This window comes from Salvelinus alpinus, chromosome 25 (assembly GCF_045679555.1).
Source record: "Salvelinus alpinus chromosome 25, SLU_Salpinus.1, whole genome shotgun sequence".
Classification (NCBI taxonomy): Eukaryota; Metazoa; Chordata; class Actinopteri; order Salmoniformes; family Salmonidae; genus Salvelinus; species Salvelinus alpinus.
In genome coordinates, this window is record NC_092110.1 from 26322246 (window position 1) to 26345037 (window position 22792).

General features: G+C 46.6%; 1 protein-coding gene across 2 annotated transcripts in view; it reads left to right on the plus strand.

The window, feature by feature from the left end:
- LOC139553735 (AT-rich interactive domain-containing protein 1B-like) overlaps window positions 1-22792 on the plus strand; it is a 398895-nt gene that overhangs the window by 288119 nt on the left and 87984 nt on the right. For both annotated transcript variants that reach the window (XM_071366350.1, XM_071366351.1), the window contains exons 5-7: window positions 2338-2599; window positions 14843-14929; window positions 18000-18197. In XM_071366350.1, the coding sequence (XP_071222451.1) occupies window positions 2338-2599; window positions 14843-14929; window positions 18000-18197 (547 nt within the window). The remainder of the gene's footprint in view (window positions 1-2337; window positions 2600-14842; window positions 14930-17999; window positions 18198-22792) is intronic.

A 22792-nucleotide genomic window follows, 5' to 3' on the forward strand; every position in this document is an offset into this window, starting at 1 on the left:
GAGGTGTGTGCATGTCGTGCCTGTGTGTACATGTGCGTGCGTGTGTGTTTCTATGAGTGTGTTTGTGTGTGTGTGTTTCTACTGTGTGTGTTGGCTCAGCTGTCCCCTTAGTGCCCCTGCCTGTCTGAGTCTGACAGGCTGACAGCCTCAGAGAGAGAGGGAGAGGGAGGGAGGCTGATGCCAACACCCCTGAGGTGAAGGGTCACGAATGACTGCCTCTCAAACGTAGTGTGAAGCGTCTAGATAGGAGGCCATTACTTGGGGGTCTGGCCATCTCAACGTAAGTGGTTATTATCACCTCAATATTTTTCTTATTATGACAATTACATGCTTCAGAAGCACATTAAGTGATACAAGATGCCAACTGGGAGTAGTTGACAGCTATTTGGAGACTCAATGCACAGAGCAATTTGCAGCACAGAGGCAAACCAATTAGATTTGGGCCACTTTGGAAAGGGCCCAAGCTAGCTCGTTGGGTATTTGGCTGGGCTGGCTGTTTACTGCTGGAAATATCACTGTGTAGAGAGCAGCAGCTGGGATTCTTCACTGTTAGATCTGTGGAGAGCCTGGTCTTATTCCCTGGGCTCTCTCAGTCACAACACTGTCTAGATGCCGTCAAGCATGAGTCTAATCCAAACAGGTCAATCCTCAAATCCTCCAAATTAATGATGTGCTTTTCTGCCCAACGGTTATTGGAGAACTGGCGACTAGCGAGTAATGTAATTATTCACAGTGCTTTCCCTTTTTTAATTGGCTCTGAGGCTAACAATCAGGTGGATGTCACACTAGATTCACCTGTTTAGAAATACGTCACCATGGTTTCCCTCTTTGCAGGACCCCACTGTGTCATATGGCACGCACTTGCGGTGACCTGTGACTGCCTGCTCAGAAAAATAGCTCTGGTGATTGGTTGAGACAGCCTATGACATCATCTAGCTCAGTAGAGTTGATTGGTTGGGACAGCGAGTGACACCGCTGACAGAGAGAAAGTGAGGGAAGTGGTAGAGAGAAACAGAAAGAGAGAGGCCTCTGTGTGTGCTGGGCTGATCGAGCACGGGCAGATGATGTCATCTGACAGACTGAGACAGCCTGGCAGAGCAGGGCGGGCAGACCAGGCGGGCGGGTGGTAGGGCGGGCGGGTGGGCAGCCACGGAGGATACATGAACAACATGTATCCTCTGTAACATTATCACTGTTTATGACCACAAAACCTTCTTATTCATCTGGAAAATATACCATAACACTCAACATGTTATGCTTCAGTAAACAATAGATGACAATAATACATAAACTGGTGAAAGAACCAAAGTAGTAGCTGGTTTCATCTTCAGCTTTGATCCAGTATTTTCCCTATGGCCATTTTAGGAGACACAGGAGAGGTCTTTGGTGGCCGTAGAGAGGGTTAGGTAAAGGTTCATGGAGGTGGCTGGGGACAGATTCTGTGGAACCTGACTGACGGTGTTGGGTGGACAGAAAGACAGACAGATAGACAGACAGATAGAGAGACAGATAGCTAGCTACAGCAGGTGGCCTAGAGGTTACATTATTGGGCCAGTAACTGAAAGGATGCTAGTTCGCATCCCTGAGCTGACAAGGTGAACAATCTGCCGATGTGCCATTCAGCAAGGCGCTTAACCCTAATTGCTCCAGGTTCAATATTGATAATGTCAGACCCTGGCTGTGACCCCAGTCTCCAAGGGTGTCTCAGGTAGAGTGGGATATGCAAAAAACACATTTCCAATTCACTGAAATAGGACAAATATAAGTACCCACCAAATAATAGTTATTATAGATGCCTCACCTGGGTTGTGGCCCACATATCCCATCAGTGGTGGGTGGGTGGCCTCCCGTAGTGCAGCTGGAGAACTGCGGGGATCTGTGTTTAAGGGACTATCTACCTCCCTCTCCCTTCAATCTCCTCTTTTATAAGACTATCATTCAGACTGTCGGCATTCATAGGGGATTCCCTAGAAATTGTTCAGAATACCCTTAACCAGTCAATGCCCCCCGTCCTCCCCTCCCTCCTACCTCCCCCTCGCCTCTCTCTCCCCACAGGGGATGTGTGTAACATAAGCTCAGCCTTGAATACTGGCCCATTACACATCACACAGAACAGACAGACCTACACCAGCAAGGCACTACACTGCTTTCAGTATAGTTTCAGTATAGAGCTGTATTGTGAGAGTATTGTGGAGTATTGTTGTGCTTTGTGGGTTATGTATTACTATGTTGTAATCCACAGCATACCCAGTGCTACTCTCTTGCTGTTTTGTGATAGTATCCCTTATGATATTCTTCGCTCACCATCTCTCCTGTCTCTCTCTTTCTCTGTTCCAGGACCTGTCTGGCTCCATAGATGACCTCCCTACAGGTACAGAGGCTGGTCACAGTTCAGCCATCAGTGCTACAGGCTCCACCAGTAGCCAGGGGGAGCAGAGTAACCCAGCCCAGTCACCCTTCTCACCCCACGCGTCACCCCACCTGTCTGGTCAAGGCAGCGGCCCATCGTCCTCTCCTGTTGGGTCCCCTGTGGGCTCCAACCAATCACGCTCCGGCTCTGGCCCCATCTCCCCTGTCAGCGGCCCAACCACAGCACCAGGTAAGCCAACAGGGTTCCTAAGGCAAATAATTTCACAAAATAATCAAAAAACCTCATACTGGTGATTGACTCTCTTTCTTTCTATAACACTCCTCTGATTCATCTGTTCAAGTATCCTGTACAGGTATAATGACACCCTGTTGTGTTCAGATAAATTATGAGAAAAATATGGTCAGAACTACAGCAGTGGCCATGTACAGATGACCGATGGGCTAGTTATAACCTTGTTTCATCGCTGCAACTCCTCTATGGGCTCGGGAGAGGTAAAGGTTGAGACATGCATCCTCCAAAACAGGACCCACCTGGCCAACAACTTCTTAACACGCCCCTTAACCCAGAAGTCAGCCACACCAGGAAACGCCATTTGACTGACGACCGAAGTCAACTTGCAGGCGCCCAGCCCACCACAAGGAGTCGCTAGAGGACGAGCCAAGGAAAACCTCCCCCAGCCAAACCTTCCTCTAACCCGGACTGTGCAGGCTGTAGTGGCGCCTTAGACCACTGCACCACTCAGAGCCTCGATGTCTCCTTTCTATTTGAAATCATTTGTCATTTATTTTGAAAAACATTTTAGATGCACAGATACAGATGGCTGCTGTTGGCCTCTGTATTCTTCCTATCAGAACAGGAAGCCAAAATAAGACAATAGCAGATGTGTGTGTGTGAGGATTCAGGGCTGTTCCTCCCTAGAGGAATGGATGAGCATTTAGATAAACAGTGAGGTAATGAATGGGAGTGTGTTGGACAGGCCTTGGACAGGCCAGAGTGACACACGGATATGAGACATGGCTCTGACTGCCCTCCCCTCCCCATCCAACCACAGCCTCCGCTGCTCTTCCTGATTAAGGCCTGACGGGCACGTCAGCAGCTCGCAGACCTGTCAATCACGGTGACGAGGCGGGACAAATGCTTGAGTGAGCTCCTGAGGCCAGCGGGTTGTTCCGGGCGGAATGAGCGCGTACGGGAGTGATTGACACTAATGAAAAAGCAGGACAGCCGCTCCCGACGCGAATGCCAAGATCATGCGGAGTGAGATGGTGAGACAGGAGGCGGATCTCATCGGAGGGATGGCTGTGATTCATAGAGTATCTATAAATATTCTCCCATCATGCAGAACACATCCTCATAGAGAGAGGATCATAGTCTGGTAACAGCTGCTAGGGTTTACCAGCTGTAGTTTATGCAATCACTTCTAATGAGAAATACCAACACCAGGCATATGAGAGAGAAACACTGAGAACTAATGTTGCTATGATATGAAGGATTGATTACTGTTTACTTACTAGCAGGTCATGAGAATTGTGTGATTTATCTTGCCTGCAACCTGTCTCCTTTCTAAACATACAAACATTATATTTTTGCCTCTGTCCGTATGAGGCTCACTGGCTGTCCCTAGGCCTTGTCTCTGGGTCCATTTGTCACTCTTCCATCAAGAGTGGCATGGTCAAGTCTGTGGCATTGTCACTGGTCAAGTCTGCACCAGCACCACCACCACATTGGTTAGGTTAGGTTACGGTAGTCCATTGTATCCGATGATGACTTCCACTTCTGAGTTAACGGTGAATTCTTTGGTGACTGTAGAGTCTAATCCGAGATCCACAAACTTTATTGCATTTGGGGCAAATGCAGTCTGTGTTGGCGGGGGCAGGCATGTATGTCTCCTGAGCTGTTTTTGCTGTCTCTTTGTGCTCCTCTCCTCCTCCCACCTCTGTTCACCTCTTTGGCAGAGCTGCCGCCAGGTGGAACGGTCGGCAGCAGCATCCTCTAGGTCTGATGTTGTTCACTGCACTTCCCCTGGAGTTGCCGTGCCGTGACTATCATGTCGACCGTACTCCTGTTCTTTATGAAGCCGCATTGTGACTCTGGCAGCAGTTCCTCTGTGATATAGTTCATCAACCTGTGTAGCATCACCTTTGCCAGGACCTTGCCGGCAACAGCCAGAAGATATATCCCTTAACCAACAACGCAGTTTTACGAGCAGTTGCCATACCAGGCAGTGATGGAACCCATCAGGATGCTCTCGATGGTGCAGCTGTAAAACCTTTTGAGAATCTGAGGACCCATGCCAAATCTTTTCAGTCTCCTGAGGGTGAATAGGTTTTGTCATGCCCTCTTCACGACTGTTTTGGTGTGCTTGGACCATGTTAGTTTATTGGTGATGTGGACGCCAAGGAACTTGAAGCTCTCAACCTGCTCCACTACAGCCCCGTTGATGAGAATGGGGGCGTGCTCGGTCCTTCTTTTCCTGTAGTCCACAATCATCTCCTTTGTCTTGCTCACATTGAGGGAGAGGTTGTTGTCCTGGCACCACACAGTCAGGTCTCTGACCTCCTCCCTATAGGCTGTCTCATCGTTGTCGGTGATCAGGCCTACCACTGTTGTGTCATCAGCAAACTTAATTATGGTGTTGGAGTCGTGCTTGGCCATGCAGTCATGGAACAGGAAGTACAGGAGGGGACTGAGCACGCACCCCTGAGGAGCCCCCGTGTTGAGGATGTGTTGTTACCTACCCTTACTACCTGGGGGCGTCCCGTCAGGAACCCCAGGATCCAGTTGCAGAGGGAGATGTTTAGTGATGAGCTTTGAGGGCACTATGGTGTTGAATGCTGAGCTGTAGTTAATGAATAGGTGCTTTCTGCTTTAATTTTTGCTTGTAAGCCGGAATCAGGAGGATAGAACTATGGTCAGATTTTCCAAATGGAGGGCGAGGGAGAGCTTTGTATGCGTCTCTGTGTGTGGAGCAAAGGTCTAGAATTTTTTTCCCTCTGGTTGCACATTTAACATGCTGATAGAAATTAGGTAAAACTGATCCAAGTTTCCCTGCATTAAAGTCCCCAGCCACTAGGAGCGCCACGTCTGGATGAGCATTTTCCTGTTTGTTTATGGCGGTATACAGCTCATTGAGTGCGGTTTTAGTGCCAGCATCGGTATGTGGTGGTATGTAGACAGCTACGAAAAATACAGATGGAAATTCTCTAGGTAGATCGTGTGGTCTACAGCTTATCATGATACACTCCACCTCAGACGAGCAAAACCTTGAGACTTCCTTAGATATGGTGCACTAGCTGTTGTTTACATAAATGCATAGGCCCCTGCCCCGTGTCTTAATAGAGGCTGCTGTTCTGTCCTGTCGATAGAGTGTATAACCCGCCAGCAGTATGTTTTTAATGTCGTCCTTCAGCCACGACTCGGTGAAACATAAGATACTGCAGTTTGTAATGTTCCGTTGGTAGGATAAACGTGCTTTCAGTTCGTCCCATTTATTTTCCAGCGATTGAAAGTTAGCTAGCAGGACGGAAGGCAAGGGCAGATTTGCCACTCCTCATCCTCACAAGGCACCCTGATACCTTTCTGCAAAATCTCAGTTTCCTTCTCCAGCGAATAATGGGGAACTGGGCCTGGTCGGGTGTCTGTATTATATCCCTCCAGTCTGACTCATTGAAGAAGAACTCTTTGTCCAGTTTGATGTGAGAAATCGCAGTTCTGATGTCCATAAAGCTCCTCTCGGTCATAAGAGAGCAGCAACACCATGTACAAAACAAGCTACGAACAACGCGAAAAAACAAAACAAAATAGCATGGCTGGTTAAGAGCCAATAAGACGGCAGCCTTCCACGTCCGCCACTGTTGGGGGACGATCTCCCGGTTCCAAACCTCAGTGATGTACTGGTGGAGCATTCTGGTGCAGAAGTAACCTCCCTTCTTAAGTAGCTCTGCCGGGATGCTGTCAGCACCAGGAGCCGTGTTGTTCTTGAGGGAAAGGACAGCTGATAACACCATATGGAAGGTTGGCCTGTTCCTAGGCCTTGTCTCTGAGTCTATTCGACACCCCATAAAGAGTGACAGGGTCAAGTCTGTGGCATTGTCACTGGTCAAGTCTACACCAGCACCACCATCACATTAAGGTTCTGACCGTGACACCACCGTACTGTGACCATGATGTGACCGTGGCTGTGGTTTATTGCCTTCTGAAGGTAGCTGCCTCGGTTACCGAGGCGACGCACGTCACATGGCCAAGTGCTCACGGGACACCTGTCACCCCTGACAACGGTCAGAGGAGAGCAATTCCACATTGTCAGCCTTTCACCTGGCTGTCACACACACTCACACACACACTATAAACACTGTCACACACACACATTCACTTTCAGACGGCACTCACATATTGACTGACTGTGTACATACAGCACACACCAAATACACATGCTCGCACACACATATACTGGCACTCACACTATACTGTAGATGCACACAAACACTATACATTCATTTCACAGACACACACAGACACACACAGACACACACAGACACACACACACTAACAGCCTCCCAGTAATAGAAGATACAGAGAGGTGTGTCAGCAGCCTATGAGAAGATCAGGCCTACAGACAGATAGTGATAGAAAAATCTCTAGAGTTACATATTGCAATATTTTTAGTGACGATATCATATCGATCCTTTGACTCCAAGTATCGATCTGTTTAAAAAAACATTAGCTAGCGCTTGTCGGCTATATCTGCACCAAAGCTCCAGTATTTTTCATCCTATACCTTGTTTTCCACCTTGTCTTTAAATAGTGAGCCAACATGTTTTCAGCTCTTGTATTTACATGACTAATGTTCTCATGCGCTCTCTTGTTCCTCTGCAGCAGACATATAGTGAGCAATATGTTTGGAACATCAAATCGCAATGCGTATAGAATTGTGAGAATAGTGAGAATCGTAATACATATGGCATCGGCACCTAAGTATAATGATAATGTGGTATCGTGAGGTCCCTGGTAACTCAAAACCCTACAAACAGACATGTATTTATCGTAGAAAGCATCTGTTTCCCTCAGCGTAACTCACTTCATACATCACTCTCCTTTCCAGACCTCTCTCTCCCTCTATTCAATTTCAATTCAATTTAAGGACTTTATTGGCATGGGGACATATGTTAACATTGCCAAAGCAAGTGAAGTAGATAATAAACAAAAATGAAATAAACAATAAAAATGAACAGTTAACATAACACTTCCAAAGGAATAGACATTTCAAATGTCATATTATGTCTATATACAGTGTTGTAATGATGTGCAAATAGTTAAAGTACAAAAGGGAAAATAAGTCAACATAGATATGGGTTGTATTTACAAAGGTGTTTGTTCTTCACTGGTTGCCCTTTTCTTGTGGCAACAGGTCACAAATCTTGCTGCTGTGATGGTACACTGTGGTATTTCACCCAATAGATATGGGAATTCATCAATATTGGGTTTGTTTTCTAATTCTTTGTGGATCTGTGTAATCTGAGGGAAATACAGTATGTGTCTTTAATATGGTCATACATTTGGCAGGAGGTTAGGAAGTGCTGCTCAGTTTCTCTCTCTCCCTCTCAGTCTCTCTCTCTTTCTCTCTCTCCTTGCCATTTCTCAAATGGAATACAACATTATCTAGGTTCGCCTGGCATTTGGATTCTCCTCGAGCCAGGAGGCACAGAAGGCAAATTGATTTTCCTGTTGTGCTACATTTGTGACAGTCAAGCAGAAATCACATTGCTCAGCCCCAATGTCTCTAAACCAATTCGGAGCACCCCACATTTTTCGTCTTTGGGGACGCAAACGGCATTACTCTCATCCGCATTCCAGGCAGAATGGGATGTGCGCTGGGAAGGGAGAGGAGGGGGAGAGGAGGAGAAGAGGAGGAGGAAAGGCTGTGGGGCTTTGCTAGAGTCACTGAACAATACTTCTGTATCTCTGTGTACTGCTGGTTACCAATGCCTCTCTCACAGTCTCTAGTCAAACCAGAGGAGTGATCGGAATAGTGATGCAACTAGTGATCCCTCATCCTCTCTCTCTTTGATTCTAGTGACCTCTCATCCCCTCTCTTCGATTCTAGTGACACCTCATCCCCTCTCTCTTTGATTCTAGTGACCTCTCATCCCTTCTCTCTTTGATTCTAGTGACCTCTCATCCCCTCTCTTCGATTCTAGTGAGACCTCATCCCCTCTCTCTTTGATTCTAGTGACCTCTCATCCCCTCTCTCTTTAATTCTAGTGATCTCTCATCCCCTCTCTTTGATTCTAGTGACACCTCATCCCCTCTCTTTAATTCTAGTGATCCCTCATCCGCTCTCTTTAACTCTAAGTGACCCCTCATCCCCTCTCTCTTTGATTCTAGTGATCCCTCATCCCCTCTCTCTTTAATTGTAATGATATCTCACCCCCTCTCTCTTTAACTCTAAGTGACCCCTCATCCCCTCTCTCTTTAATTCTAGTGATCCCTCATCCTCTCTCTTTAATTCTAGTGATCCCTCATCCCTCTCTCTTTGATTCTAGTGATCCCTCATCCCTCTCTCTTTGATTCTAGTGATCCCTCATCCCCTCTCTCTCTCTTTGATTCTTGTGATCCCTCATCCCCTCTCTCTCTCTGTGATTTTAGTGATCCCTCATCCCCTCTCGTTGATTCTAGTGATCCCTCATCCCCTCTCTCTCTCTTTGATTCTAGTGCTCCCTCATCCCCTCTCTTTGATTCTAGTGATCCCTCATCCCCTCTCTCTCTCTCTGATTCTAGTGATCCCTCTCTCTCTCTTTGATTCTATTAGCTTTGATGCTTGACAGACAGTGTGTCCAACCCATTGACTTACCGTCTTAGGGCGACATGACCTTTCTCCATGCTGTCACAAGCTGTTAGTTCTGATCACCATGGAGATGTTACCATGTATGTATCGGTCCTCAGGACCAACTGATGAGACTGCCCTTTGACCTTTTAGGCTGTAGTACCAAGAAACAGTGGGCTGCACTACATAGGGAATATAGTAGTATGATGATTTGTATTGTATTCATTTTTGTTGTAGGCATGACCCTGGTTGTCTGTGCCTGTCTGTGCCTGCCTGTGTGTGTGTGTGGTCTTCTATGAGGGCTGGAGTAGATCCACTCATTCTAGTACTGCTACTAATGGACTCAGACCACATCCTCACTCCCTGATGGCACAACACTGCTTGAGCTGCCTGTCGTAGAAAATCACAACAAACGCTTGTCTCTCTTTCTCTCATTCTCCTCCAAGGTCCATCAAGGTCCATTTAGCATTGCCACGGCCCCCTCATCCCTCTCCTCCCACAGTCCTCCTCCTCCTCTCTTTTTTCTGTAAAAGACGTGATTGAAGCTTTCTGGCGAGCGCTTGGAGAGTAAGCTGTTTATCTGCGCCCGCTTGAAGTGCTTCCAGGGCTAGAGGAGCGCCGAAAGGTCAGGGCGAGTCACGGGGCGAGAGGGCGTCTACGGATGGAGGGAGAGAGAGGGAGAGAGAGGAGGAACAGTGCAGACCTGTCTGGCATTGGGTACACCACCTCTGAGCCATTCACATTATTGTTAATCATAAGGTTTAGCATAGGTGTATTATAGTAATGAAGATGTTGACAGACTGGGTTCTGTGAGGTCTGGAAAGATCAAGTTAAGGGTCATAATTGAACCAATGGGAGATGCAACTGGGCATCCATGTTGGCTCAATCAGTAATACCAGAGGTGTATTGCTATTCTGATACAGTAAATGCTCCAAGGAAAAAAACAAAAATACAATCGCAAAACGTTACACTACAGATTTGCTAGGGGTATTAGATGTGAAAGTTAGCCCAAAGGACTGTGTTTTAGTTGGGGAACTCACAGTGAGGTGCAGCGTTAGTGAGAGTACTTCAGAGGGGTTGGGTTAAATGTGGAAGACACATTTCAGTTGAATGCATTAAGTTGTACAACTGACTAGGTATCCCCTCTCCCTTTCCAGTGGTAGTTCCAGTCGGACCAGTCCCTCAGTGGCTGTTTCCGTGGAACACTGCCTCTGTCCCTCTGTCCCTCTCTGTGAGGCAGCACAGGACTGGGACACACCTTCCGCTGAATCCCCGTATTTTCCTGTCCTTCACATTCTTCTATCTTCCCCCCTCCTTTCTTTTCTCTCCCTCCCTTTCTCCACACCCCCCTGGTCTTGGAGCGCTTGGTCTCCTGATGGTTGGTACAGTCCAAAGTGAAATCTGACAGCAGCCCGCTGGATAGCCTACCTGTTAAAAGGAGAATCAAAATGCTAGCTTGCTGTGTCGTCTTTTTAGTGAAATCCCATTCTGCGCTGGGCTGACTGGCTGAGTGGGACCTGGAGCAGTGTGCACAATTATGTTCCTGCAGCAGGCAGCCAAGTATACTGACTGGCTGCTCTGGCATTGTGTCCCCCTACCGCCCCCCCCCCCCCCCCCCCCCCGCCCCCCTCTCTTTTAGCTAAAGCTGCACTTTCCTCTCCTTGCCGTACCTTCCCCAGCTCAGCGTAGCCCAACTCAGCCCAGCTCAGAGTTAGCTTGGTAATGAGGTCCATGGGAGAGTATTTCTCCGCCCCAGCACATTCCCCTGTCCCCTACAGGGTAAGTCACGCTAGCTGGTATCCCCAGGCTAGAAAATCCTTGACCCCTGTTCATTGAGATCTATGTTTACAGCTTACGGCCCGGCCCCAAAGACACACTAGCGTTACCTTGCCTGTGTGAGTGTGTGTGTGTGTGTGTGTGTGTGTGTGTGTGTGTGTGTGTGTGTGTGTGTGTGTGTGTGTGTGTGTGTGTGTGTGTGTGTGTGTGTGTGTGTGTGTGTGTGTGTGTGTGTGTGTGTGTGTGTGTGTGTGTGTGTGTGTGTGTGTGTGTGTGTGTGTGTGTGTGTCCTAGCCTGCAAGGTGTATTCCACCAACCTGAAATGCTGCCCTTCGCCTTATTCTCCTGTCAGTCCAGTAGCACTCAGTGCTATTAATGAACTTACTCAGAATGGCTTCTGCTCATCCAACTGTGTGTGTGTGTCCCTCCCTTTCATCATCAATTAAAGTGCTTTTATTTTCTCAGTGGGACCAAGCTGACGGTGAATCTGCATGGGATGCGCCGCGCACTCAGAGGCGTAATATTACCAACCCTGAAAAACAGAGAGGACTATGAGAGGACTATGTCCAGCAGTAGTCTGTACGTCTTTCAACTCTTCAGTGGCATTTGAGATGAAACCCCTGTCTTCAAAGCATCTTGCATTGCCCTTACAATCCTAGCAGAGGAATAGTTGAACGTTTTTGGGGTTTTGACGCTAGTATTATCTCAAAACACATGAACTCCATTATTTATGGACTCTTACTTTGTATCGGGGGAACAGTTGGAATGACTGGACTTGTTAAAAGTTTTAAAATGGAGATTACAATGATTTTATTTTTGTCATGAACCATGCTCTCACTCAGCATATCTGACTGTTCTTGCTCTTCTTCTAAAGTAGCGGCTGGATTTCAAACAAGCAGTCATTTCCTCTCTAGCTTCAGTAGTGACTTAATACAGCATACCCATACTCTTTATTTCATCCATAAACTTCATTAAGGCTTTTCATTTACATTGTGTCTGTTTCCGTGTGTGTGTATGTGATCTTGTGGATGCTCCTGGTCTTTGAGTAACAGCTAGATCCTCAGTGAGGGCTATAGTGGAGGTGAAAATTGCTCACTGTGGTGTTTGAGAGAGCAGAGGGAGAGGGAGAGCAAGCCAGCCGTTGTGCTGTGCCTGGTTGACAGAAATGTTAATTGTGTTCTGGAGCACCTGTGGGACTTCCTTCACCCCCCAACCCCCAACACGTATTCCATACCTAGCTCCAGTACAAATACAGAATTACTCCAGTGGTGAGAAGACTCCAAGAGTCACATCTTTCAAGATACCCTCCACATGCTCTAGTCACTTTGGGTTAGCTCTAGCAGACGTGAACAAACACCCTAATGTTGCCAGTCATTGGTAATAAAGATGCTGTGTTGGAGAGGCAGAGGGATGTGGGATTAAGGTACAGCCTGCTGACATTTAAACCTGCTTCTCTCTGCAGCAGAGAAGGCAGCGCTGAGCTCAGGTAGGTGGAGGAGGAAAAAGCCTCCTGATTGTTGCATTATTAATCAGACTCAGTCTTAAACGTGCTGCCAGGCCTTCTGGACTGTCTGTTTGTTTTATCCACAGCTAATTATTCAATGGAGCTCATTAACATTTTTGAGGAGAAGAGAGAATGGAGGAGGAGAGGAAAACAGAGGAGAGGAAGTTATTTCTGGTAGTGAATTCCATTGCTCCTGCTCACTTCTTCTTTCTCTCCTCTTCCTCACTATTCCTCACATTTTCAAATTTCCCTACTATACTCTCCGCTCCTCCTCCTCTCACCTCTTCTCCTCCTTTTTCTCCATCGGTGTTGTCCTCCCCCTCCTTTCTCTTGCTCTCTCTATTAATCTCTTGTGATCTTCATCTACATGGTGATGTGGAGAGGGCTGCTCAGTATGCATGCCCTCACCACCACTGTCCTCCTACAGACTCACACACACCACACTGCCACCCACTCAAACATGATGTGACAATTGTAGCCCTTGCCTGGTGCTTGGCACGCCCCCTCCCCAGCCAACATCCCTCACACACACACAAAGCCCCTGGCTGGGAGAGGAGATGGGTATGAGGGGAAGGGTGAGCTTGCTGAGGGGGCTTCGTCAAGGTTCACTGGGGCTGTAAACGACGCTCAAGTGCCACCGGTGCAACAGCCAAAGCCCCCTTCTGGAAACGTGTGCCCAATGTGGTTAGCCACATTAGGGCTGGAGCCTGGCCACCCTACTCTTCCACCGTCTTCCCCCATCAGCCCTCTGAGGACAGGGGACAAGACTCCTCCCTCTTATATCCTACACGTTTTCCTCTGGCTGGTCTTCTGAGGCTCCCAGCTCTTGGTGTGGTGGAGGCTGAGCAGAACGGTGTGTTATTCTGATGTTATTTTAGTGTAAGCGCTGCAGTGAGATTTCAGCCCTGTCTCCTCTCCTCCTGGGAACAGGGTGACACACTCACTAATAGAATATTCTCTCTTCCAAGCTTTGCCGCTGGAGCCACTCTGGTGGTGTGTATGTGTGTTTGTGTTATAACGTTAATGTGTGTGTATGTTTCTCTGTGTATGTGAGTGTTAGTGTGAGTGGGTGGGCGAGTTGGTGGATGGAAATATTGTTTATTCAGTTTATGCAAAGCAATTATGTTGACTTAATTGGGTTTGTTTACGTGGAGTGTGTGCCACTGCTAGTCATGTATTACTGCTCTACATGACAACCAGCTCATCTAGTGCTCTCTCTCTCTCTCTCTCTCTCTCTCTCTCTCTCTCTCTCTCTCTCTCTCTCTCTCTCTCTCTCTCTCTCTCTCTCTCTCTCTCTCTCTCTCTCTCTCTCTCTCTCTCTCTCTCTCTCTCTCTCTATATATCTGTCTCACCACACACACAGAGAAGAACAGAGAACAGTGGAATCTCTATATACTGCTTCAGGATGGAAGACAGTGTACCGTTTGTTTGGTTCATGTAAATATACTTACCTAAGAGTTGTATACTTTTGAAAATGTTGCTCTTTCTCCATTGGTTTACCCACCTTGAGTGTTGTAACCCTAATGTATAATGAAGCAGAGGACGGTGTGGGCTAATTTACCAGTTTTACCTTCCTGTGGGTTAAATCAATCCACATCACAGGAGGTTGGTGACACCTTAATTGGGGAGGACGGGCTTGTGGTAATGTCTGGAGCAGAATTAGTGGAATGGTATCAAATACATTAAAACACATGGATTTCATTCTGTTTGCAGCCATTATTATGAGCCATCCTCCCCTCAGCAGCCTCCACTGATCCACACACTTTCATCTGCCATTGCCCTAATCAGCCCCGCTGGTCTGTAGAGGATGTCCCACTGTACAAGAGGAGCATCAACCAATCAATAAAACTCAATGGCTTTTTTATGTTAAGGATGACTTCTGATTACACTTGTACCGTAAGAGATCCACACAGTGATGACTTGTTTTATATTGCACTGTACTATAAGACATTGCCAGGCACACACACACACACTGCTATGCTATGAGGGTCTGTCTGTTATCTTTTTGTAACGCTCGGAAAAAGCTTTTCATTGAATAACGTCAGATAAGGATGACAAATGGAAAGAAGGGAATATAACTAGACATAAGAAGTATCCTTAACCTTTGAATTGCTCTATTGTACCAATAAAACGTTTTTTTATAAATATTTTGGGTGAATAATGTCGTCTCACCTTTGGCTTTGTGGAAGAAAGATAAATCCCTTTCAGACAAAACCTTTTTATGAGTAAATATCACAAATGACAATGCACGGTACAGCAGCTGTACTTTCTGCCTTTTTACTGAGTGGTGTTACCATAAAATATGTCCCCTCTTTCTGTGCTGATAGTATGGGGCTCACTGTATTCGGTCCTCCTCTGTTTACCACAGGTTCCCAGATGGCCCCCCAGACTCCTGGCAACATGTTGGATGTTCCCCACCCCCCCTTGTCCCAGTCCCCCATGCCTCAGGAAAGGGGTAAGTCTGACCACTAAGTAAGTGTGTACGTGTGTGTGTGTGCATGCGTGTGTGTGTGTGTGGGTGCGTACATACGTATGTGTGTGTGTGCTTGCTAGTATGTGTTAGTGTTCTTGGGTATTGTGTGGTAATTTGCAGATTAATGCCCACCTGTGTGTTGAGCAAAGCTGTAGATCTGGGCTGAGTGGAGCCGTAGGGGATGGGCCTGGGGACAGCTAGTAAATGTTAAGCTTCTCAGCGTGTGTGTGTGTGTGTGTGTGTGTGTGTGTGTGTGTGTGTGTGTGTGTGTGTGTGTGTGTGTGTGTGTGTGTGTGTGTGTGTGTGTGTGTGTGTGTGTGTGTGTGTGTGTGTGTGTGTGTGTGTGTGTGTGTGTGTGTGTGTGTGTGTGTGTGAAGGCATTAGCCTCCTTCTCAGTAATGCTGGCATTATTTCCCACTGTGGGACAAAGGCAGGATGTGACATCATGTCCAGAGGTACAGGGCGTTCTATACCTGGGCTATTACCAGTTACAGGGGTTGGCATTGTGTACTGGGAGGTGTACACACACACACACACACACACACACACACACACACACACACACACACACACACACACACACACACACACACACACACACACACACACACACACACACACACACACACACACACACACACACACACACACACACTCCTTAGAGGGGGTCATGTCAGGCTAAACGTATATTCTACACAGTTCCCATTGCCCCTCCTGTTCCCACCATGCATGTTCTGATCCAATTAATGGGCTGATTCCTCAGTAGGTACCGAACAAACACCCCACCAGCAGGTTCCCAGGGAGGGGCTGGTGGAGAGGTGATTTATTACTGGATTAGTGGTCAGCTCAGGTCATGGAAACAGTGGTTAAACCTTAACTGTTATGATCTGGCAATCAGTAAACCCTATGTTCTAAATGAGTTATGGAGTCTTTAAAGTGGATCCCCTTACGACTTGCAGAGGTGATTATTTCTCATATGCAGCGTTAGTTATTGCTGTGATAGCAGAGGCTGACGAGATACTGTGTATTACGTACAATGAATGGTCGCTGATTAAGGCTTCCACTGAACATCTTTTTACCACGGCCATGAGTTGTAATGAGTTCAGGGGAAAAGTTCATCTCTTAAATGGGGCAAATCACATTCAGTCTTAGTGATTACTACCATAGAACTACCCAGTGTAAAACAACATTGTCCCTGTAGGTGTTTAAAAACAGGATGATGAGTAGTCCCATGCTCCTCTACAGCTCACCAAGGACCAGTTAACATCTGAGAGAGAGAGAGAGAGAGAGAGAGAGAGAGAGAGAGAGAGAGAGAGAGAGAGAGAGAGAGAGAGAGAGAGAGAGAGAGAGAGAGAGAGAGAGAGAGAGAGAGAGAGAGAGAGAGAGAGAGGAGGGAGCAATGCAAAGCTGTTACACTTATTTTACATAAAACATAACATTTAAATAAATGTAATGCTCTGCTCCATGTGATCCAGCAAGCACAGTGGTTAACATAATACTGTTTAGAATATGTGATTAATTCCCATGGTTCAAGTGCCTGCTCCTAAGAGCATCTCTCATTTCCATAAATCCCACTGAATGTCCCTTTTCTCCCTCCGCTCTCTGTCTATCCACCTCTGTATGTTGTTGTTGTCCAGCTAAGAGCCTCTACTTTCTCTGCCAGCCTGCCTCTCTGATTCGCTGCCTGCCTGCTTGGCTGGGGAGGGAGGGAGGGTGGAGGGAAAAAATCCTTGAATGCGTTATTTGCTTTTAGCAACTGTCTGCACAATGTGCCTCTCTCCATCCATTTTCCAGGCAATTTAGAATGCAGTATTACAGTGTTTTCAGAATCCTTTACGATAATGGAAGTTAAACATTACAATAATGTTCCCCTTAAACCCATGTTCACAGCCCAAGCACTTTCAGGCCTCTCCTCCCTCCCTCTCTCCCTTCTACAGCCTCCTCACACGCTCTCTTGCTCTCTCATCAGAATATGCCGACATGGAGAGAGACAAATGTTGTTTCCATCTCTGGCCTGCCTTAACAACCCCGCTCACTAAAGAGTGTGTGTGTGTGTGTGTGTGTGTGTGTGTGTGTGTGTGTGTGTGTGTGTGTGTGTGTGTGTGTGTGTGTGTGTGTGTGTGTGTGTGTGTGTGTGTGTGTGTGTGTGTGTGTGTGTGTGTGTGTGTGCGTGCGTGCGTGCGTGCGTGCGTGCGTGCGTGCGTCGAGCCCAGCACAGCACAGCACAGCCGATCCATTTAAAGGCAATCCAGAATATTAGAGAGAAGGCCTCTATCTCTTCTGATTGGCTACAGTGCCAGTGACCTTTACCATTCGAGGCAGATTGGAGACCTTTTCTCTGGCTTCACTCTCAGGTCTAGACTGTAATGAAATGGGTTGCAGTGAAGCCCTGTGAGGATCCCTTCAAATGTCAATTTGAATGGTGGAGGGAAGCCGAGCTGAGAGCCTTTTTCATGAATTGAGAGCTCATGGTTCGGAACAGCTTAGAATTACACAGCAGTCATGGTTAAATCACTGTTTTATTCCCCCAAGTGCAGTGTATGTGCATTTTCTGCACACATGTATACACACACACACATCACACACACATACACACACAAAAGCAGAAAGCGCAGTCGATTTTGTGTATGTGTGTGTGTCTGCATTAGTTGATCCCCCCCGGCCTCCATGTCGCCCAGTCCTGTCTAAATACAGTGTATAAGAACATATGGCCTTACTTACACATAATGCACTGCCAGCTTGCCATTCTAGCAATCTGATGTCTATCTTCGAATAACAGGACCTGAAGACATGATAGAGGATTATAGTATTGTCAGAATCACCCCTGTACAACCAAACATCCGTGTTCGTCCTTCAAAGGAGACAACCATCATGTTTGTCTGGTTTTCAGTAGCAGCATTAGAGGGAGGTTAGGAGAGAGCAGATGGGTTAATCTCCTGCATAAAGAGTGGATATTTACCTGCGTGTGTGTGTGTGTATATGCATAGGCAGCAGAAATCATTAGCACAGTGTGTTTACAGTTCTATCTCCTCTTTCTCTCTGTGTGTTCCAGGCTTTATGTCCAACATGCAGAGAAACCCGTCTGGCTCCCAGTTTGCACCAGCACCTCAGTCGGGGCCCTCCATGTCCCCTCACCCCTCTCCTGGTCCTGGGGGACAGATGTACCCAGGGATGGGGCCCTACCCCCATGGTGGCTCCAGTGGCCCCTATGGACCCCAGGGATCCCAGGCAAACCAGTATGGACCCCAAGGTAGGAACACTACGTCGGTTGTTCCATTATACTGATCTACGTTTAGTTAGTTAGTAACTCTGCTGTACAGAGTATGAACAGGTCATGGCTCATTAGTAAGCAGTTATCTGAATGGATCCACCTGCTGAGGAATGGCATTAGTATTTCCATGTTGTACCAGCACTACTTGGCCACCATATTTTATTCTCTCATAAGATTGGTATTTGAGAGAAAATTATGATGTGCAACTGTCTACATAGTATTTTGAGGAAACGATAGTATTGAGCTGGTTTCCCCTCTCTTGTGGCAGACACCCCTCCATCTCGCTCTCTCGCTCTCTCTCTCTCTCACCCCTCTCTCACCCCTCTCTCACTATGGAATTAGAGCCAAGGCTTTGTCAGAATATTCATGAAGGACTTGAAATCTAGACCCTACTCCTGCCTATTTCATTATAGGATTTAAGGCAGATTGAGGTGGTGGACCGGGCTGATAAAACATGTTTTCTGCGCACAATGATGATGACGTTCAATCCCATTACTGGGGTCAGTGTTTTTAAATTGCCCTCAAAAAAGGGTTGGACAGTTTCAACTGCCCATTAATATCATTAAAACCAATGTTGTCATGTTGTGACCTGTGGTAGAGTAGTGGGGAACAATAGAGAGGACGCTGCTAATCTGAGGGTGCAGTTCAATCAAACCCGATTTGCAGTATTCGTGCAGTAGTATTTTCACCCCAGGATCAAATAAAATCAGAGAACGCTTTGAATAAAAAGCCATAGTCTGTGGTCACTCTATTTTACTGTACATTGTAAATTGTAGTGTGAATTATGTCTATTTTAAGCTAGTAACCTGGCATATATGCTGGCTACATGTTCCCCAGTCAAAAAGTATTCTAAACATCCCAGTCCATTTCAGCACTCGTGGGAAAAATTGTCAGAATAGATCTTTGCAATTAAGCTGGCTTTTAGTGTTGAGTGTTCTGGAACACGGCTTTGGAAAGCAGCAGTCAATCCCATATGTTTGCATCCGCTCTTGTGTTTCGTTCCCCTGGATGTGCACCAAAGGAAACATTGGAGTATTAGTAATGTGTGTTTTAATGTGTCGTCGTGAGGAAAGCACCATTCATGTGTGTGTTTTTCTAATATTGTTGAGACCTTCCCATTAGTTCATGTTGATTAATATCTCTAATGCATATGGTATTTGGTGTCTCTCCACCCACTCTTATCTGCTAATGTGATTTAGCTGGGATGACAGCCAGTGGCTGAGGCAGAGCAGAACAGTATTATAAAAAGTCTGGAGTCAGATGAGCATGAAACGCTGCACAGCTGACAGGAGGGGTATTCTTGCCTGTGACAGGGAGAACAAGCCAAATCCTCCGCCTCCATACACACACATACACGCACGCACACATGCACATACACACACCTTTTCTGTCAGGTTTTGGCCAGGACTGTTCTGGTTTGTGTCACTAGATGTCCCCATTGCACCTTTTTTGAACCTTTTGTTTTTTCCTTGCTCTTTTATTGATTGCACCTGTGTGTCGTTCCCTTGTTAGTATTTAAACCCTGTGTGTTCCTCAGTTCTTTGCTCAGTGTTTGTATGTTAGCACCCAGCCCCAGCCCAAGCCTTGTTGTGAACATATATTTTTCTCTTGTTGGATTTTCCAGAGGTTCTCTGGTTTTGTTCTTGAGTGTTTTGGATTAGTCTTTTGAGGTTTGTTTATTCCCTTGCTGTTCTTACCACTTTGTGGATTTTCTTTGTATTTTGGAAGATATCCCTTTTTTGCCTCTTGGCTGTATTTTGGACTTTGTGGATTTAGATTCTTTGCCTGAAGATCTTGTTCTTTAATTAAACCACCATCTCTAGTACTGCTGTGTCTGCCTCATCTTCTGGGTTCTGCCGATTATTAGTGACTGTTTCACGCACCGGGTCCTGACAGAAAAATATATGTTCACAACAAGGCTTGGGCTGGGGCTGGGTGCTAACATACAAACACTGAGCAAAGAACTGAGGAACACACAGGGTTTAAATACTAACAAGGGAACGACACACAGGTGCAATCAATAAAAGAGCAAGGAAAAAACAAAAGGTTCAAAAAAGGTGCAATGGGGACATCTAGTGACACAAACCAGAACAGTCCTGGCCAAAACCTGACAGAATCCCCCTCCTAGGAACGGCTCCTGACGTTCCTACCAGCCTTCTCAGGGTGGAGGGCCCTGAACTGACGAATGAGGTCAGGGTCCAGTATGTCCTTGGCAGGAACCCAGGAGCGCTCCTCGGGACCGTAGCCTTCCCAGTCCACCAGATACTGCCAGGACCGCTGCACCCGGCGGGAGTCCAGTATCCGGTGGACGGTATAAGCCGACTGGCCTCCGATGACACGGGGCGGAGGGGGAGGTCTGCCTGCCGGGATAAGGGGGAAAAAAAAAACAGGTTTTAATAAAGAAATGTGAAATGTGGGATTGATCTTAAGGGATCTGGGTAAGTGCAGGCGAAAAGTAACGGGATTGACTCTCCTGGCAATCTTAAAGGGACCGATGAATCTCTGGGACAGCTTCCGAGACTCCACCCGTAGCGGTAAGTTTTTTGTTGAGAGCCATACTCTCTGGCCGGGGTACAGGGTAGGACCGGGACGGCGACGTCTGTTGGCTTGTCGTTGGTACTGCTGTGTCTGCCTCATCTTCTGGGTTCTGCCGATTATTAGTGACTGTTTCACGCACCGGGTCCTGACATTTTCTCACTGTCTTTCTCTCTTCTCCCTCTCTCACACATACACTCAACACACAACACACAGTCCCCTCCTGAGGAACATGTGTTGGAGTGGGTCCATGGAGCCCCCAGGTGGTTGTGGGTCCATGGAGCCCCCAGGCGGTTGGAGTGTACTTACGGCGGGGGTGCGGGGTGGTCTCTGAGCTCTGGTTTTGAAAGGTTTTTGTCCAGGCTGGTCTGTTCAGGCTGGTCTGTCTTGGCTGGGGCCTGGGCCGAGGTGAACAGGCCAGGCAGCTGCTGCTCATTGTTTTTAATGACGGCTCCATCTGCTTCCCGTCTCCCCCCGCGCCACAAAATTACTAGCCCATTAAACCAACATGGAAACGCACTCCAAGTTCCTGATCCCTGCACTCTGTTATTCTTGGCCTGTCTTGGCACTGCTAGGAGATCCAAGCCCCAGGCTGTGAACAACTGAACACACATCAGTGTGTATGTGTGTGTGCTTCAGCCATAGATGCTCTCTTTCTGCACTCTCTCTCTCTCTCTCTCTCTCTCTCTCTCTCTCTCTCTCTCTCTCTCTCTCTCTCTCTCTCTCTCTCTCTCTCTCTCAGCTTACCTCACTCGCCTCACACACACTCTGACACGGTGAGCTTGTACTCTGGCTAAGAACATGAAAACGGTCTCATGTTTCATTGTGTAACTTAAAGGCTACAGCATTCCTCTTTTATCAAGGGAAAATGATATTACAACCTACAGCTCAGCACAAGGAAATCTGCTGCCTCCCCAGCTAATAACAAATGTTCCCACAACTTTAGAGAGCGTTCTCTTAAGTCTCATTAGGTCATTAACTAATGTTATTGTGATGTGCAAGGAATGTTTCCAAGAGACCATTCCCTTAATGTCAAATAGAACTTACCCAGAACATGGTTACCATGTTCTCAGAATTCAATGTCCTAGACATGTTTCATGGGAACATTGCAGGAACATTTTTGTATATCAGTTATCAGGACGTCGCCTGATGGTCCCAAAGAAACGTTCTCCCAAAATGAAACAGTTCATTACACATCACACCTTGTTAGTGTTCCCGGTTGGTGAACCACTGATTCATTCATAGTTCTTTGTCTGTTGGCAAGGTTAGAGATACTCACACACAGTGCTTTTAACATAGTATTTTCAACTTACATTTTTGACACAGATGATTACATTGTGAATGTTCATTTATACAATTATTATTATTCAAAATGACCTCTCCTGGGATTTGAACTCACAAACACTTGGTTCACTGTATTCTGATCTTCCTGCTACGACACCATGTCCGTGTCAGATATGAGTTCATCTGACTGTTCTCATCAGTGATTTGATTGGCTTATTTCAGCAAGGGCTTTCTGTATAATTGTCTAATGTTGGTGGGCATGTTAACCTGTTTTAATGATAGTCCTGAATCACTTTGATCCATAAAATAGTTTTTCTTGAGTGTACTTGAAACAAATCAAATCTAATTGTATTAGTCACATGCGCCGAATACAACAGTGAAATACTTACTTACGAGCCCCTAACCAACAATGCAGTTTCAAAAATATGGATAAGAATGAGAAATAAAAGTAACAAGTAATTAAAGAGCAGCAGTAAAATAACAATAGTGAGACTATATATAGGTGGGTACCGGTACAGAGTCAAAGTGTGGGGGTACCAGTTAGTTGAGGTAATATGTACATGAGTTATTAAAGTGACTATGCATAGATGATAACAACAGAGAGTAGCAGCGGTGTAAAAGGGGGGGGACAATGCAGATAGTCTGGGTAGCCATTTGATTAGATGTTCAGGAGTCTTATGGCTTGGGGGTAAAAGCTGTTGGACCTAGACTTGGCGCTCTGGTGCCACTTGCTGTGCGGTAGCAGAGAGAACAGT